This window comes from Pleurodeles waltl, chromosome 4_2 (assembly GCF_031143425.1).
Source record: "Pleurodeles waltl isolate 20211129_DDA chromosome 4_2, aPleWal1.hap1.20221129, whole genome shotgun sequence".
Taxonomy (NCBI): domain Eukaryota; kingdom Metazoa; phylum Chordata; class Amphibia; order Caudata; family Salamandridae; genus Pleurodeles; species Pleurodeles waltl.
Window position 1 is genome coordinate 831,995,985 of NC_090443.1, and position 18,818 is coordinate 832,014,802.

Genomic DNA, 18,818 nt, shown 5'->3' on the forward strand with positions numbered 1-18,818 from the left:
TTTATTAGTTATAGCCTTCCCCAGGTTAGAACTGATAGCAATCACCAGGGGAAATAGACAAGAAGGCAGCTGCAACACTATTAGTAGAATGCAAACAGTTATCAATCAATTCCTATTAGTTATATTGCTTAGTTTTTTCATGAATCAAAATATGTTGTGAACGCGGACACCCTGAATCCCCATTTACCCTTAGTGTGCTTTTGAGGATGCTTGATTGCCCCTGGTGTCCTCACATTTAATCTATGGGGAGTGGAGCTACCATTAGTTCTTAATCATTAAAGATCCAGTGCAGAGTGGAGTTGTTCAGAATATCTTTCAGAATTAGAAGAAAACTATTGGAATACAACAACCTATCTCACAAGACAAGAGCTTTTCATCTAATGTCCACCTTTTGGAAAACTGATTCTACATCAAAGGTAAATAAGGGGGGTCATACAGCGCCTGTTGTAATTTCTGAAGGTGCATGCTATAATGCTCTGATTCTCCAATTACATAATTTTCACTTGAAACATATACAAGAGATTCACAGCTCTTGGATTCCTTGAAAAGATCACTTTTGGGAAAATGAAGTAAATATACAGATGGGTTAAAATGAGGCGTTGGGTAAGCAGACAGCAACAGCTGAATCATGCCTCTTCCCAAAACAGTAGCAATCATGTTAAAGACTTCAGGTAGCTATTGGGTGAAACAGAAATCTTAGTATATTTCAAAGCCAGGATTGTATGAATTTGATTATGAAGAAGATCAGGGGACACGATGTGGGTTAATCAATGATGAGCAACCTCTCTAAGACAGGAAACTCGTCGCCATGAAAGCACATTATTAGTGGGAGTAATGCATTTTGTTAAAGCAAGACAATAAGTCATGCTTAATTTGATGTCATTGCTCGTACGCTCCCAAAGCAAATTGAGAACTAGCACTTTTCTATGAAAGCCCAGTCAAAACGTGATTCTGGTTAGGTAAAACCTTATGATTTTATAGAACTAAACTAGGGAAATTTACAGAAGGAAAACTGAAGAGCTATACGGTAAGCAGAGATCACCCTGCTAGTGGGGAGGGGCTCCTAATGACAGCCTCACCTCTGGGTCCTGTAATGACAGGTCGATGATGTTGTGTGAAAGCCGTTCCAAGGGAGGAGGTCTGCGAAGGCGAGGGACTGCTGAAACCAGACTTCTCTGACTTCTTTAATGTAGTAGGCGATGGCATTCCTGGCAAGAATGATTGATAAGTGCAATTTAATAATGCTAAGTCATGGAACGACAGCAATGTGAATGGGGAGCAGAAGCAGCAAGATGGACCAAAAGGACAAAAGAATTGAAATTGAATTATAATTCTTCAAATGAAATAAAGCTCTTCTTGGCTCATGGTCAGGTTTTTAAAATTAGGTTCATGAATGAACAGAATCAAAACCATATGAATATTATGTGTTCGGGCTAAGTATTTGAAAAAACTACAAAATGTTGATTTGAAAGCATGGACTTATTATTGAACCTAGGTTGGTCACAGTAAAGTAATATACATTTTTATTTTTGAGTTTTTTTAAAGATACATAGAGCTTTCCATCTGTACAGTTTAGCCCTTTTAAAATTGGTTTAAACCAGCTCTTGATTTATCACTTCATATATCATTACTACTAACCTGTTCTTATGAAAAGGGAGCTCTTTATCATTTTATTATTGTAACTAGAAGCTAGCTCTAATTTACCGAATGGATTGATGAGAGTGGCACAAATAATCATCCATGTATGAAAATATATATTTACTGATAAAAGGTTAGCAAATATTACTATTCCCTGGTCTTCGTCTAAGAAGCTACTGCAAACAGACTTCATCTTATTAAACACTTCTGACCATGAAACTTTTCCTGTCATTGCTTAATGTCAATCTTCGAATTTCCAGACACTCCTGGTTTATATCAGAGTCCGCAAAAGCACAGCATTAAGACCCTTCCATCTTATGCTAGGACTATTATTCACCAGGAGGAGAAATGTTCAGTGTGGATTCCTTCGGTGCTTGCACAGTCTGTGCTTATATGTTTTGTTGAGCTCCCAGTATCCAAACAGATTGATTCCAAGACACAGGGTGCTTTAACCAGCATAACAAGTAAACCCATGAGCTGATGGAGCACCTAAATCTTGAAATTGAAAGCCATGCCATGCATTCAGGTTTGTAGAATTGGGTGGAACAGAGTCCCGTTTTGGAGCTTGTTTTTTAAGAACGCTACCATGGTTGATTTTTTAATTAATTAAAAAGTGTTTGCAACGATTTCCCCTGCTCATATGTCAATGTTATCAGACAATTTAGAATTTAAATTTAGCATAAACATAAGGGTTTAAATATTTTCTTTCAAAGATATATTGAGAGGTTTAAGCAGCCTTGCAGTACAAGTAACATTGCTGATTTTACACATTATTCTATTATGATTTCGTCATTTTAATTATGTAAATGACGAAGAACCAATGGACAAGAAGAGCTGTACTTGTTTTTCAATTCTGCATGTTGTCCTTTAGGGGGAGGAAAGCGACAGTCAACATCAGGCAGTGCAGAGCAAGTTAGGGTTATTCACAGACTATGTTCGCTAGCAGGTTATGCATGTTCTGACAGCACAATTCAAACATTTATTAGACTGTTAATACATAAAGAAAAAAAAACATTAAGCAGTGCATGCAAGAGAAGAACCCAAGAAGAAGAGACACACTGTGCTGTTCTTTTTAGTACCTCATCCCTCTAGGACCAGATCCATAAGAATGAAAGCTGCAAATAGTGAATGTTTTATTCAAACGTCCACTCCATCCCTATAGTGTGCATTGTTAGGTTAAATTAAGGCTATATTCTGCAATTTGGTTTTGCCAGTCTCTTCTGGTAGCCTTTCTTCTCATTTGCTACGGATAATATGTATGAAAAGTTTGGAAACTTGTAGCTCTTATCAGCTGATGGAAGGGGAATGATAAAGGTGTAAAAATGAGGGTAAATATGTCTTAGAATGTCGAGCTGCTCCGTTAGATTCTAAATACCGACACTAGAATTTACATGGGGATGTTGAAAAGATGTCCCTTTTTATTTGTCAATGAGCTTTACTCCACTATAAGGCTGAGTTCCTTAACTTTTCAAAAAATCTTTGCAACAGCTCAATCTAGAAAGGCACCTGTATTGTACCTAACAAAAACTACGTTTCTAAAAAAAGAACTGTATTTGTTGTTGGCTTACTTTCAGAAACAAACCACACTTCATAAAAAAGGAAAACACAGAGCAGGAAAATGCATTGCTTCGAAATGTAAATACTACTAGTATTGTTCCTGCCCAACTGCCTGACACACTGATGCACCAGTGAGACTGCACAGGATCCTTTTCACATCCAACATGTTGAGGACCCTAATGCACTCTGCAAGGATTCCCCATGTAAGGCAATCATTTTTACTACTCAAAGTGCACAATGACAAAATGTGCTAAAGTGCATATTTATTCTGTCTATGCAGCACATTGAAGCCCAGCAGTGGGTATACTCTGTACAAAAGGAATATTCCTAAGTATAAAACACAAATAGAATGCAGATCCTGCTCAATTCTTCTCATAGGTCTTAGTTGATAAAGGTACCAGATACAGACCTGCTGCAAACTTCACCGCTCCGCCAGGTTTACTCAATCTATCATCTTGGCGAGGTAACTTAAATTTTGATGTATCCAGTTTGGCGGGTTAATATTAATTGCATTTAAAACATACAAATAGTATGTTACATTTAAAAATTAGTAAGGTCTTCTAAAAATAAGCATATATATATTTGTGACACTTCAACTGTCATCCATTACAGGAATACTTTCTCATAGTAAAATATACGAACATATGCAAAATTACACGTAACAATCAACAATGACTTAATTGAAAAAACTAACTTATAAAGAACAGCAGAATTATTAAGACTGGTCTGCCATTGGCCACCAACGAGTACACTAAATGATAAAATCTGATCAAGAAGTCTAGTGTACGATATATATATATATATATATATATATATATACACACACACACACACACACACACATCAAGACTTACCAACAACATATATGCTAACTCCTCCTGCAACAAAACATGTTGAGCCATATACAAGGAATTCACTAGCCCTTTGTTGAGATGATCAGGTAAGCATTCTTTCAAAGGCTATTCTCTTAAATATTAGGGCTATCCAAGGGATAGTTGCCTAGCATTGACAACCATCTATTTAAATGGGTAAACATCCTTTACGGTATGGCATCACACAGACAGTATTCTTTTAATATGCTTGTACTTGCCCTCTTGTTTGGAAGCTTGAAAGAGAATTCTCTAATCTCAGGCTGATTTGTAACTGCACGATGCTAATTATCCAAATATTACTTAAAAACTTCTACAAGCAATCAACTGGACGAGAAGTCAATTTCAATTAGAAAATATTCCTGCTCGTTAAATCATGACCACAATTATACTGGCTACAGTAACAATGAAACCAGCTAACCCAGTGCTTAATTTGCGGAAAAAGTGCTAGGACCCAAGATATTTTTCAGGAAGCCAATGCTGCTTTCCCCATCCACTCTCCCTACCAGCGCTGCAAAATGCCAGTGCCAATGCTACCCACTTACCTTCACACATCTGCAAATGCAACAATATGGACCATTCCTCGTCATCAACAGCTGTACGTATGGCCTGGAGCTGCTAGTATTACCATTGATGCATTTTACAATGTTCAACCATCTGCTTATGTTTTAAAATAGACAGCCAGTGCCACCATGTAGTGCACTGTCAGAGATATGTGCTGGTGTCAATAAATAAGTGCCAGTGACGGGCATCAGATGACACCAGCACAGAGTAAGCATCAGGCTACTAAAAAAAAACTAATTTAATTATTCTCAGCAAAGTGCCTGTTTGGTTTAACTATAAATTCGCGTTTTCATAAAACATAAAGCGTAGGCAAAAACTTGAAAGGGGCACACTCTTCTCAAAATGGAGATGTACATTTCAATTAATCTTTTTGCTCCTGTTTGGCGTACTGTTTTTCTTAGCTTTCAATGTACCTTATTTTTAACTTTCGTGTGAGGGCTGTTCTTACTATGGTCGAACTCTGTTATGTGAACTACCTTCTTCTTTTGCAAAAGGGTAGGACATAAGAAAGGGCAAGAAGTACAATCACACCAGGTAATAGGACGTATTGTCTTTCTTTTTTATACAATTAAGGAAAGTCAATCTGTAATGGATCTATACTTCTTATTTCATGGGCATGGCTTCCGATCAACATGCAACCAAAGAAGTCCATCACTCCTACGCAAAATTTGTAAGAGTCAATTCAATTTTTTTAAGAGCTTCGAATTTCACATAAAATGAATAATTGTCACACATACAACAAACACAACTATATTGCATATCACAAAATAACAGAAGCAAGTCTGTACTCACTTTTGCAGTGCAGTTATTTCAGTTGAATTCAAACTGCCTTAGGGACCAATCCTGTCCCTCTCAGCAAACCTAACCACTTCTTTCAAACTCATGCTGCTGAAGTACTCTTATCTCATCCATGCCTACTGCCCCTCATACTCATCAACACAGTCACATAGCCTCTACTTAAACAAATTCTAACCCCATTGTCATTAGATGCAAGCGCTGCATCTGTTTTCTTTCCCAGCATCCACTTCCAGGCCCCTTTAAGGCATGCTTCGACACCCAGGCAATCCACTCACTTTCTTGCAATGGATCCACTACCAAACTCCACAAATTCTCTATCCCCACATCTATCTCCATTTCCTACATCCACTCTCTAAGGCTCCCAAGCCATAATCATACATCCATATTGATACTTCAGAATGTCTTAGTGTTTAAGCCAACATCACTTTCTTTTCATTATGTGACTTTTGAGCACCCACTTACAATGCTAATAGCAAAAATATAAGAATGCAAATGCATAGTGTGGGCTAAAGACCTTGTCCAGCTTATAGTTTACCAAATAACATGAGGCTTTGTGGAAGATATGCACCATATATTCACGTTTGTTATATTTAAATTAAAAAACATTAGTAGTTGCCATTTATTTGTAAATTAAGCAAAAATGTGAGATTTTAAGAATCAAAACTGTGTACAATTTGGAGCTATGTTTGCATGTCTTGTTCTTTTCTCCTATTAGGCAAAAAGTACTTAATGAGGAGTTATAATACACACTTTGTGACCGTGAAGAACGTTGTATTCTACTTCTTTGGTAGGTCCGTTTTATCAGAATCATATAGCGCTTTGCACTGTCCAGCACAGTTCTTCAGAGCATTAATAGGGGTATGAACAAGCACTTCAACAATTAAATATTTTTTGGAATGGAAATATAATGTTACAAATCCAGTCAGCTTCTGTAACATGCAGAAGCCCTTGAAAGGCATATAGGGCTAGGCCACACCGCTTCTTCTGCTGAACTCGCAACTCGCTGTGCCCCACTACAACTGTATTTGCCCTGTTTACACTCCCCTCCCCTCTCATCTGTACCTAAAAGGCAATGGCCTTATTTATTACTATTTACTTACCAAGTATGCCTTATTTATTGTGCCAAAATATATAATACACTTACGGTAATGCTGACAGGATAGTCGCTGCGTTTGTCTGCCATGTGAGAATAGTAAAGTAAAAAATGCCAAAATGGCCACTGGTGTTTCACAGTCAAAGCGCCCATGCAATAGTTTTTCCTACTATTCAATAAAGTCCCCCATTTGTGTGCAAATGCTCACACATGCACAAACCACACTGAGGCGTGTCTGCATGGGTGCTCCTATGACATACATGCGCATTAATGCTGAAGCACTACTGCAAAGAAGCACTGGCAAAACCAATGGTTAGCATTCACCTTTATTAAAAAAAAAAAAATCTTTATTGAAAGAAACACAAATGATACATTCTGACAGCACATAGTAACTACAAGCATGAGGACATAAAGCATGAACATAAGCAAAAAGGTAAAACAGAACGTCATCATAAACCACCTGAAGAGCCAATGGGCCTGGCGTGGGGAGGGGCCTGCCCAAACACCGGGCAGCACTACAGGATCCAGGAAGAAGATGATAAAGGACCCGCCCAGCCCTTAGACAACCAGAATGGGGAAGGCACCAGCAAGAAATGGGAGAAGGATTGGGTATGGCTATGCATGGGAGCCAGATGGGGATGTGGGATGTGATGTGGGATACCGAAATGGAGGTCCGTCAGGGCATCAAGAAAGGAGAGGAGGGGCAACATGCAGCAGGGGGAAGTGACAAGTATCCCACAGCAGGCCAACCTATCAGTGAGGCAGTACAGCAAAAGGCCCGCATGCACCTGCAGCTGTTGAAGGTCACGCAGTGTAAGCTGTGGTTAATGGGTTTGAGAGCCAACTCCCAGTGCCTGCTAGTTTAAAATAAAGTCAATTACTGTACAGCTGGGGTAAAATGCTCTGAGCAGGTTACAAGCGATGGTGTGTATGGGCTAAGTAAGTGGGGCTACTGTCTAAATCAGCCTGGTATCTGCACACGGGTAGGCTGTCATAGAGGGGAACTTTATTACAATGCCTATGGCCTGTGCAGGACCTATAATTTACTTGGGCATTCAAAAACAAATATCCCTATTTCTTTTTGGCAATAGTGTCACAGAGAGTAGTGTAGTGCTTAGCTATGAGTCTCTAGTGTTCACACCATAGGCAAAAGCTGCAATTGAATAATATTTCTGCAATGGCTTGACCCTATGTGAACAAAGGTCCTAAATGCTAATATAATTTTAATATGTTAATATTTGCGATCCTGCATGTACTTTGGATTTTGGTCATATTTCTCGGAATCAACCCTTAATTAGAATCACGCTCTGAGGTACCTTACTGGGCTAAGTTAATTATTTTTCCAGCCAGCAGGTAGATCAACGTTGCTCCATGCAACAGGCACATCTGGAGGGGATGAAGCCTGCCCCTGGGAGAGGAAGAGAGATTAATTGCATTCACACTGCCTAACTTGCCTGGGCATGTTCTTACCTGAGAAATAATAGAACCACAAAACATATGTGGGCTCATCAAAGTAAGTGGTGCAGGCTACTGAATAGAACAATTACTAACAAGGGATGGCACAGATTATGGTCAGACTTACACACATGCTCGATTTCCATCAAAACTAAAGAGATACACTACAAGCTGCTCTACATCGGGCATTTTTATCCCTCAGAACTCCACACAATGTTCGCTAGGTCAAGCCTCATATCATGGAAGAAATGTGGCCAGATAGGAACTTCTAAATATATGTGTTGGGACTGCCTGCAAATTTGACCCTTTTGGGAAAACGTATCCAAAGCCTTACACAAGATCATAGAATTCCCCTTATCTTTCACACCAGCCTTGTTTTGTTGATACCTCTGACAGTTAACCATATATCGCTCAATTCAAAGTAATAATCTGGAGCTCTCTAGGAGCAGCGAAATTAGCCATAGAATTCTGGTGGAAGAAAGCAGTCTCCCTGTTGCTCTGCCAGCGGTATGGGAGGCTCTAGGACATTATAGCGATGGATCGTTCAACTGGCAATAATAAAAACAAACACTACATTTGAGGAACGCTGGACTCCAATGGTCTATCATCTTTTGAAAGGCCTTCCCAACACTATATGCCCACCACGCTTAAGAGTGTTTAGTATTTTTCACTGGCTGTGCAGCAGGAGGACTGATAATATTGACTCTACTGAAACTAACACCACGATTCAGGCACACTCTCACTCCTAATGCTGAGACGAAGGGCCAGATGTGGCAAAGGGTTTTTCCCATTCTGTGTCAATGGGAAAATGTGTTCGTACATATGGCACTTAGTTATTACTTTTTCTGATATTTCTCATGGGAGAGAGCAAATAATGGGGAGGGTCAGTTTTTCCCTTTTTCTTTTCTTGAGTAACTGTTTTACAAAATATAGAAAAGTTCTCATGACCGTACTTGTAAGCATATGCTTTATACCATAATATGCTATATGTATATGAACTGATGGGAACAAAAATAAAATCTTGTTTTACAAAAAAAAAAACACATCCGGGGGAAGGGGAGAGGAACCTTATTAAGATATGCAGATGGGCTTCAAAGTCTACCTGCACAATAAAGGGTTACGTAGCCTTACTGGAGCTCCTAAGTACATTAGCAATGAAGTATACTTTCATCCACTATGATCACTGCTCTTTCCACAGAGGGATTTTACCTCAGGAGACCTCCACCTTGGTGGCCTTTAGGGTGCCGAGGGTTGAATCACTATTACAGCAGAGTCAGAGGTCGAACATAGTGTGCATGGCCGTTCCAGGGCCTTTATCATCTTGGATTTTGCAGAAAGCACTCTGTGAGAAACCCAAACCCATATGATTAACAAACATTGTGCGAGGTCCAACTATCAGGAAAGGGGCAGTGAACCACACTACACTTTAAGAACCAGCTCAGGACTGAAGCTAAGTTCAGTGGAAGAGAGGAGAATAAGGAAGAATCCTCACTTTGCCAGCTGGAGAGAACAACAGGGCAGCTGTCCTATTCTCCATCGAAATCTCTAATTTGGAGAGATTGCTGCAGGTCCATGAAGGAAAGTATTATGATCACAGTCCAATGGATACTTTATTTTTGGTCTGCTGTAGGACTACAACCTGTTATCGAGACCGAATCTTGAGCCTAGTTGTGCCCAAAGCTGCAAACATCCAGAAACTGAGAAAGACTACGACCAAAGACTACAACCCAAAGAGAGGAATCTTAGATGACCGGTAATTAATGAAAGGATATTGAAACTTTTCCTTTAGCCTGTGAAGATCACCCTACAGCTATCCTGAAGTTTACATGAATTGCTGGAAACAGTGCTGAAGATCTGTAAGAAAAAAAAGTGAATTGGTAATGTAGTCTTGGACTATTTCAGAGAAGCCGTCTTGACCAGCAAGATGAAGAGTGGTCACACAAATGCTCATTAACCTAAAGATTCCTTTATTGCAGCTTTCCTTTTTTTATCTACACCTTCAATTTGTGGGTGCCCGACCTCAAAGTCAGCTTGCTGAACGCAGCCTCAGTAATTCAAACTGTTGGACTGTTTTGACTTCCAGAAAAGGTTCTAACTCAAATATAAACCCCATTACCGGTATGAGCCTCAACATTTATCTGATCACATGCACTCAAGGGTCAGCATCAACTTGTCTCTCAGTCAGAGTAAGAATTTCATATGTAGACTTTAGCAATTTTGAGGATTTTACCTATTTGTCATTGATTATGGGAACAGATTTCACCACAACCTCTTAAAATCGAATTTGTTGCCGTTTTGCTTCTTACATTTTTATCTTTATACAATTTGATGTGTTCTTTCAAGTTCGTTGGTTTTAACTGCATTTTTTATTTGGTTTGTTACTCATCTATAATTATATACATTTACCTAGAGGGTTCACTTGCCACTCATTCCAAACCACAAAAGTTGAGTCAAAGATATCCTTTAGGAAAACTGCTATAACCTTATGAGTCCCTCATTTTAGGCATCAGGAGAGCTCATTCACAGTTCATGCTGTAAGTGTTACAGTAAAGTAAACATACGTAAGCATAACATAAACCAAATGTTGTGAAATGATGTTGCATGTGAAATACAGAGAGAGACATTTCAATCAGTGATGACTCTAGACGACAAAGCTTATGTTAAGAAAGTTATCTCACAGTGTTGGATCTTATTAGGCATGGAAGGAGTTATCTATGATAAATTCACATTCATGCAATTTGAAATTGGGATAAAATGAACAGGACCAACTTTACAATTTAGACATCATCATTGTAGACAACCTTTGAACTAAATGCAACAATTACTTTGACCAAACCACAAAACATCTTCGAGGAAGGTTATAATTCCCTTGGATTCCACATCTTACGAATAAGTCAACACACACAGTTTAGGTGATGGGTAATTATTAATCAGTCTTAGCAAGCATGTGCAACAATCTACAAAGGAGAAAAAAACACTTCTTAATGACTAATTCTGTTCCATGGCAGACAGACTTATCATGGCATACTGTGATACTATTTGTATTTGTGATGGTATGATTATGTAGGGATTGTCATATTATTGTCATGTGATATAAGGAGTGTGATATGAGAGGGAATGCTCTTGCTGACAGCAAATCGTTGCCAGGAAACTGAGCTACCAACAACTAATGTTGATGCTAGGACAATTTCAGTTAAGGGGATTGTAATTTAGGTCATCTATCAGTGTCATGGCAGTGGCTGGTGCACTACTCTAGACCCAGTGTTTTTGCATAACCCCAATGTGAAGGGTTTATTAGGCACCAATAAATATGTTTTATTCTTAAACTTTATTTATTTTTTTACCGTGGGACTGTTAACCACATTATATTCCACTTGGGGTATTGTTGCTTAGGGTTGGCGTCAAGTAGCTTCTATTTGTTAAATTCATGTGTTTTGCTTAAAAAACAGATTGCATGCCATTACAAAAATAAATTATGGAAAATGCTGTCATTTATTTATATTGTCTCATGCCTCCCATCTCTCAGCCAAGCCACTGAGGAGTCAGCGAGGGTAACTTAGGAATCTTTGACTCAGCTATGTCTGTGAAGTGCTGTCACCAGGTCCTGTAGGAAATTGGTTAAATCTTAATAAGACTTCTCTCTCTCTCTCTCTCTCTCGCCTGTATCAGATTTGTGAATTCGCAACAGAAAGGATTACCTTTCAATCAACTATTGAATTTATTTGGTTTCTTGCTGGCTTTCAGGTGCATTCATGAGGACGAATAGTAGATACCCAATGCACTGCTGGTCACAGGGCATTGCAAAGTAAGTGTCTTGGTCAAATATCAGTTTATGTCATCCTCAATGCATAGCGGTGTTAGACCGCCATTTCTTGAACTTGAATCATAATCTTGAACCAAAAATCATGCTTGAATTAGCAGGTGAATACGCTTTTTCAAATATTTGACATATGTCAGTACTTACATGCTTGAAACTATTTTCAACACAAACAGTTGAGGATGCTTGAAGGGATTTTTAAAATTTGTGGTTATTGTTAGTTTCGGGTAGTCTTGCTTTTGATTGGATTTTAAATGAGAAAGATCTATTTCTGCACCATTGTTCACATAGGATCAGTAATTTCTATAAATTGTGTGATGACATCCTAGTTTTTATAAGATGCTTTACTTTTCAGAAATCTGTTGTATTTTTAGAAATCCGTTAGAAAAGTCTACGTAAATACAATAAAGTGAGTGTGGCATACTAAAACACCATACTGTTAGATCAAGCAGTAGATAAGAATGTGTTCACTCCGTGACCAATGTACCCCCACACATATCATTTACACAGGAGACACGGTGAAGGTTCCAATTCAGGTAGACATAATGTTGCACTTAATGGCTGATTTTAGTTCATTTTCAATAGGCAACACAGGAGATCTATGCATCGTGTAATATCATAGACAAAAGGGTATTATATGTATGCAAAGCGTGCAGGCCCACCTGGCCACTCATACTATTTGAAGAAGCATTTCACACTTAACTCGACTGCAATGATTGTACTTCTTGAAACAATGACATGCTCCAACCTTCAGTTGTAGTTCAAGGAGTGTTAAAAGTTGGTAAGGAGATGCCATATTACTGCATCCCTTAGCTTGGGTAGGTCATTGCAAGATTAGTGGTCTCTGGTTAGAGTAGCATAGTGAGAGAAAGCAATGGACTGCATTTGAGCCACGAGTAATTACCAGTGTCTGAGGCTAATTCAAGCATTCTAGGAAGGGGAATCACATTCCACTATATGCCACTCTAGACAGAGACCATCCAGAAGCAAAGGAGTCTTGATCCTGCTTCAATAAGAACAGCCCATCTAAACTGTCACACTAGTATCCCTGCAGATGGTAACATAAGAACCCTCAGCGTCTCATTGATGAGGTATAGCTTGAGTTCTGTGGCACAGCAAGCTCCAGGACCCTTGGCAGACTTTTCTGGCACTTAGGGTGTCTCTTATTACAAATAAAGTGATTGACAAGATGCTTGAATGAAACTCAGCCACTGGAAACAAAGCCACATTCCAGTACATCGTTTTTCACCTACTAGGGACTGACAGCTCATAGTGGCTTATTATTAGTGGAGCAGGACAAAGACTGATTTACTTGTGGCTTGTCTCTGTCTGGAGGAGCATAGTGTGAAACAGGATGGACTGGAAGAAGGCACAAGTAATTACCAGGGGATGAAATGAACTAAAACATTCCACCCATCACTTTTTTTGCTTCTTTATCAGATATAGGGCATGGGCTCTATCTGCGAAGGTAAGTTTGGTGGTAAGCTTACATCTATGATCACATTTACCTTTTCTACTCCTGAGAGGAATTCACATAGGCATTTCTTGCAGGCATACATCCATTTAAAGGGGGGGAGTCCTCCATCCACGGGGAAAAATATTTTACTCAATGAGAATTTTTTAAACTGCATTTGTACGAAAAAATCCATTCCATCTGTATGGGGTTCTCCTGGCCATTTACCATGCAAGGAAAAGTTTGGAAACATGTGATTCCAAAGGAATCAACACATAAATCTGTGCCAGGAAATTACAGAAATTGGTAAATTCAAAAAAGTAGTAAATCTGCACCCACGTGTAAACGTGAAAATTCTCATGGAGATTTCTACTTGTTTTGTGAATGCCCCCCATGTGTTTTTAGGTAAAGATGGAAGTAGAGGGTGTATTTCTGAAAACATGACAAACACAGACTACACTAGGCTACTGCAACACATCTTCCACATGGTGGGAAATGTTTGACTTCAAACCAAGTAACCGCTGAATCCCAAGAGAAAGTACTCAACACCACTGTCCATCCCAAAAACATTAGGTTCAGAAAAACCCAGACTGCCGCCTACAGAAGAACACAGTGACCCAGAAACTGATTCAAAGTTCTGGATTATGCCTGAGATGAAGTCTGCACGGGCCACTATGTATGTTGTGGCACAAGGTAGGCATCTTGCTATAAGGGACATGGGCATGCACAGTCCTTCTTTTAGTATTTATGCATTCTCACAGAACCCTGAGGTCCTGACACTGGAAGTCACTACATTCAAGATTATGGACTCATAGAGATTAATTAATAAAACACATTATGAATGCACTGATAACTTTTAAGAATCTATAAAATGCATGATGTAGGCGCCAGCCGCTGATGGCCAGAAGTGTGCGCAGCAAATGAATATATTGCTCCTACGTGCCATTAAAGGTACTAACTTGGAAATAACTCAAAATAAATGTGGGGGAATACAGTAAATGTGTTCCAGGAAGTCAAAAATGGATACATGTTCTGAACGTATCCATGTGTGCAACAGTGTAAAATGCAGGCGGTTGTGATGATGAAGAAAGAGTTTCAGCTCAATTTAAAACATCACGGACCTACGCCTCTTAAAATTGTTTCAACTGTGAAATCAAGTAACGAACGCTAAAAAGAGTCTGTCTGCTGGAATCAATGCTTAGCGCAGTCAGCATTTTTATCCCAGACCCTATTATGGCAAGAGCATGAGTTTTTTTTTTTTTTTTAGCTTTCTCTCTGCTGTTCATCTCAACAAATAAACTGACTTGCCCTCGACCTGTTAGTTCGTGCAGTTTGTCTGTCACCTCAGACTGGACCCCTATTTCTCTCCCTCCGAGCCCTTGGAGGCTTTCAGGAGCAGGGATATATAGCACTGCCCTGGACAGAGAGGTTGCCGCTTTATTATGGGGTGACATTTCCTCGCACAATAAAGAGGGCACAGACGCATTTCGTGCTAATGGACAGTGGAAGGGCGCCATTTTTCAGCATTTGAGTATTGACATATTTCAAAACCGAGAGAGGGCTTTTGTGCACCATGAATCAGTCCTCTGGGAAGGAGAAAAAAAACCCTGACACAGTGGCAAATACAAAAAAAACTCAGGATCACTTCACATAGGACGGCTATTGGTATTTGCGCGAAGGTTGTATTATTATTTTAAGAGGAAGAGGCGGTACTAAAATACGGCAAACCTTATGTGCAGTTGTGTGAAATATGCACAACATACCAATCCAGAGAGAATGTTTGCTAGCCATCCACCACATTTAAATTAATGTTGCAGCATGTGGTGTTTTTAAATAAGGTGCTTTCCATCAAGAAGTCATCAACTGACTTTACATAGCATATAATTTCATATTAATTTAAGCCCCATTTAATAGTAGCACTATGTGAAATGTTCATCTTCCAAGAATTTACTATTTGAGTTAGTTATACAAGTTAGTTTACTCAGAAAAATGTCTTCATAGGGGACTCTACCATCAACAGATAAGTAAAAATAGTAAATAATATATGTGTTTTTAACTTTTCAACATTCATTACACTACACAAGGTTGTCCATCACAGTAGGATACGTGGTACAACTGTAAAGTGATTTGTTTGTAGTTGCGTCTGGTATCGGGACAAAGTCGGGCGGGGGCATGCGGGCAAAGGTGGATGGTTACACAAAAGAAAAAATAACTTACCTATGCATCAGCTCTTCAGGCTTCACTATCCACTGCAGGAACAGCCGCCCGGCCAATCCAAACGCTGTTTTCATTCTGTTGGCAGTATGAGAGCAGCGTTAGGATTGGCCTGAGCCCCCTAGGTTTGCACACCACTCCACCCCCATGGCTGTCAGGCACCGTAGCCCCGCTTCCCCAAAAATATAAAACAATAATAAACATAGATTATTATTATTTTATTTTTCACGTTTTGCAGGTGATGTTGCCGGGGCAATGCGCCTCCACCAAAGCGGAGAAGCCGCCACTGTTCGTTTGTTAAATATGTGTTTGCTTTACATACACACAAAGCAAACACACTATAAACTACAATGTATTCGGTATCCAGATATGTGAATTCAATAGCTTGTACTGGAAAATACATGATATGTATAGCTTGTACTGAAAAATATGGGTTACATGTATGTAAATTCACTACTTGTACTGAAACATATGTTGATACATATCGGTGAATTCACTGACTTTTACTAAAAAAAAGGTGATACGTGCACGTTAATTCACTAGTTCGTATTGAAAAATACTTGATACATGTAGGTGAATTCACAAGTCACTGAGAAAAACGTGATATGTGCGCGTGACTTCACTAACTTGCAATTAAAAATATGTGACACATATAGGTAAATTCACTAGCTACAACTGAAAATAAACATGATCCATGTATGTGAATTCACTACTTGTACTGAAAAAGTGGAGTGGACTGTAAAGATAGTGCTCAGCTAAACTCTCTAATTAATGCATGCCCAGAGGAACAGCAATGGAAGAGCCATACATTTTTTAAGGTCAATGAATTAACAAGAGAACATTTGGTGTCAAATAGGCAGGGGCGTAGTTTATAGGTGATGTTTGGTGTGTTACATCCCACTAATGTATTCTGTAGTAAATTAGTTGGGTACAGGTGCTTTACATTGGATATGGTGAAGTGTTAGTTGGACTTCACTTGAGATTGTTACATACACATGTAGACAAGAACACACACACACACACACACACAGAGTTATAAGTAGTGCTCACAATTCAAAGTAATCTACCTTCCTGCTGCTCCCTAAGGCCGCCTTTCTGCCCTCCTCTTGTATAAAGTATTTTAACCAGCGTGACTGTTGGGAACTCTGAAGCTCCCCCCATTCCAGCCCCACCCCAGTCTTACCGACCAAGCTACGCCTCTGGAAATAAGGATTGTTCCTTAGCCCTGACATGTCATGACAAGAAAGTGCCAAAAGATTTCCATATCTTGTGAATTTTTCATTATGAAGTAACCACATCAAAAAATACAGAGTCAAACGCTTAAATGAATTAGTAAACCTAGAGGTCTCAGAGCCTCAACCTAAGGAGCTACTTGACAGTCAACAGAGACATCTGACATTCCAGCACTTCTGCACTATTGGATATAGTTTGTAGCTAAAGGAAGCTAGGCAGGATATGTCCATATGTACCTCTAAAAATGCATTTTCAAACATTTCCCCATGGAGTTTAGTCAAAAGCAATAACAATACTGGCAACAACTGTACAATAACTCATGTCACACAGTTTTCTCCAAGTAGGTTAGAAACTGGATGAAGACACCAACATGTACCAATGACATCCAACACAACATATAGCTATTAGTCTACTCTTAATATTCCCTCTTCTTTGAAAGTTCTCCTTCTGTGGTTCCCACGGGTGGCATCCTAAGGCAGCAGATCATCTGGGGAGAAATACAGAGCACTTGCCAGAGATCACCAATTAACTGCTGACATTGGTAGACTGACTAGAGATCTGTAGGTGTTCATGACTGCTAGTTCAACACTTGTTAACTGAGCACTCCCAGAGGATTCATACATTCCAACTAGCATTTGTTTAATCAGATTCTGGGAAACTGCTATTAATTAATCAAGTCCTTACACAAACAGGGGTTGACAAGGAACTTTCACATTCTTATCAGAAGCAAAGTAATCGTGTGTTACCCCAACAAAACAAGAAAGCAGTACAACTGACGTGTGGAGACAGTCTGAGGCTCTCTGAGTATACTAAACTCATGGTTGGTATATGGAAATTAATCATACAAACTTGATCAGACCCCCAGATTCAAAATTCAACTTGCGGCATTCACAGAGGAGGGAGCGGATACCCCTGCTTGTTGTTGTAAAATGTCCCAAAGATGTTATCAGTGGAGACCAGTACTTTCTTGTACTATACTAATTCAAGTCCTGTAATACAAAAGAGCAGCCTGCAATACCAAGATGTTGATGCAAAGAATCGTGTCTGATGTAGAACTTAGATTGTGACTCAGCACTGACCACAAGAGCGTTTCCAATCACACTGGAAGAAGCCAAGACTAAGGATCTCTCTAGGGCTGTGGATGTTAAAGTAATTCCAAATAGAAAGCTGTCCTAAGAAGAACAACCTTCTAGATTATGTTGCTGTGTTCTTGGGCAGCACAGACCCAAGACTGCTTGACCATCTCCTCAATGAAGAGACACATGAAAATGAAAGTAACTGATAGACTTGGCATGGTTTCCCCTGTCTTTTTGCCTCTGCCTCCTTACTGTGTGCTGGATTTTGTTATTGCTGGTTCTGGTACTCTGGTCACTTTACCACTGCTGATAGGGGCTAAAGTGCAAGTGCTCCCTGTGTAAATTGTGATTATGATTGGTTATTCATGAATGGCATATCTGATTTACTAGTAAGTCCCTAGGATAATGCACCATGTGTGCCCAGGGCCTGTAAATCAAATGCTACTAGTGGGCCTTCAGCACTGATTGTGCCACCCTCATGAGAAGCCCTGTAAACAGGCCTCAGACCTGCCATTGCAGTGTCTGTGTGTGCAGTTTTAAATGGCCATGTCGACCTGGCAAGTGCACCCACTTGCCAGAACCAAACCTTCCCTTTTAGTACATATAAGGCACCCCTAAGGTAGGCTCAGCAGTAGGCCCATGGTCAGGGTGCAGAGTATTTAAAAGGTAGGACATGTACTAGTGTGTTTTACATGTCCTGATAGTGAAATACTGCCCAATTCGGTTTTCACTATAGCAAGGCCCATCTCTCCCATAAATTAACATGAGGATTGCCTTGACATATCTCTTAAGTGTAATTTCTCATTGGGAGCAGATGGCTATATGGAGCTTGGGGTCTAGAAACTCACAATTTAAAAAGACATCCTTTAGTGAAGGTGGCTGTTAAATTGCATGTTTAAAATGCCACTTGTAGAAAAGTGGGCATCTTCTTGCTTAACCATTCTGTGCCTCTGCCTGGCTGTGGAGTACATGTCTGGGTGAGGATGACAGTTGGGCTAGTAGTGAATTCACTCTAGAAAGTCACACAAAGGCAGCCGAGTTGTGCCCTTCA

General features: G+C 39.6%; 1 protein-coding gene across 7 annotated transcripts in view; it reads right to left on the bottom strand.

Moving 5' to 3' along the window:
• NFIA (nuclear factor I A) overlaps window positions 1-18,818 on the bottom strand; it is an 807,499-nt gene that overhangs the window by 128,138 nt on the left and 660,543 nt on the right. For 4 of the 7 annotated variants that reach the window (XM_069232553.1, XM_069232552.1, XM_069232555.1 and 1 more), the window contains exon 7: window positions 1,080-1,208. The exons of the other annotated variants lie outside the window; for them this stretch is intronic. In XM_069232553.1, coding sequence (XP_069088654.1) covers window positions 1,080-1,208 — 129 coding nt within the window. The remainder of the gene's footprint in view (window positions 1-1,079; window positions 1,209-18,818) is intronic. 7 annotated transcript variants of the gene reach the window in all.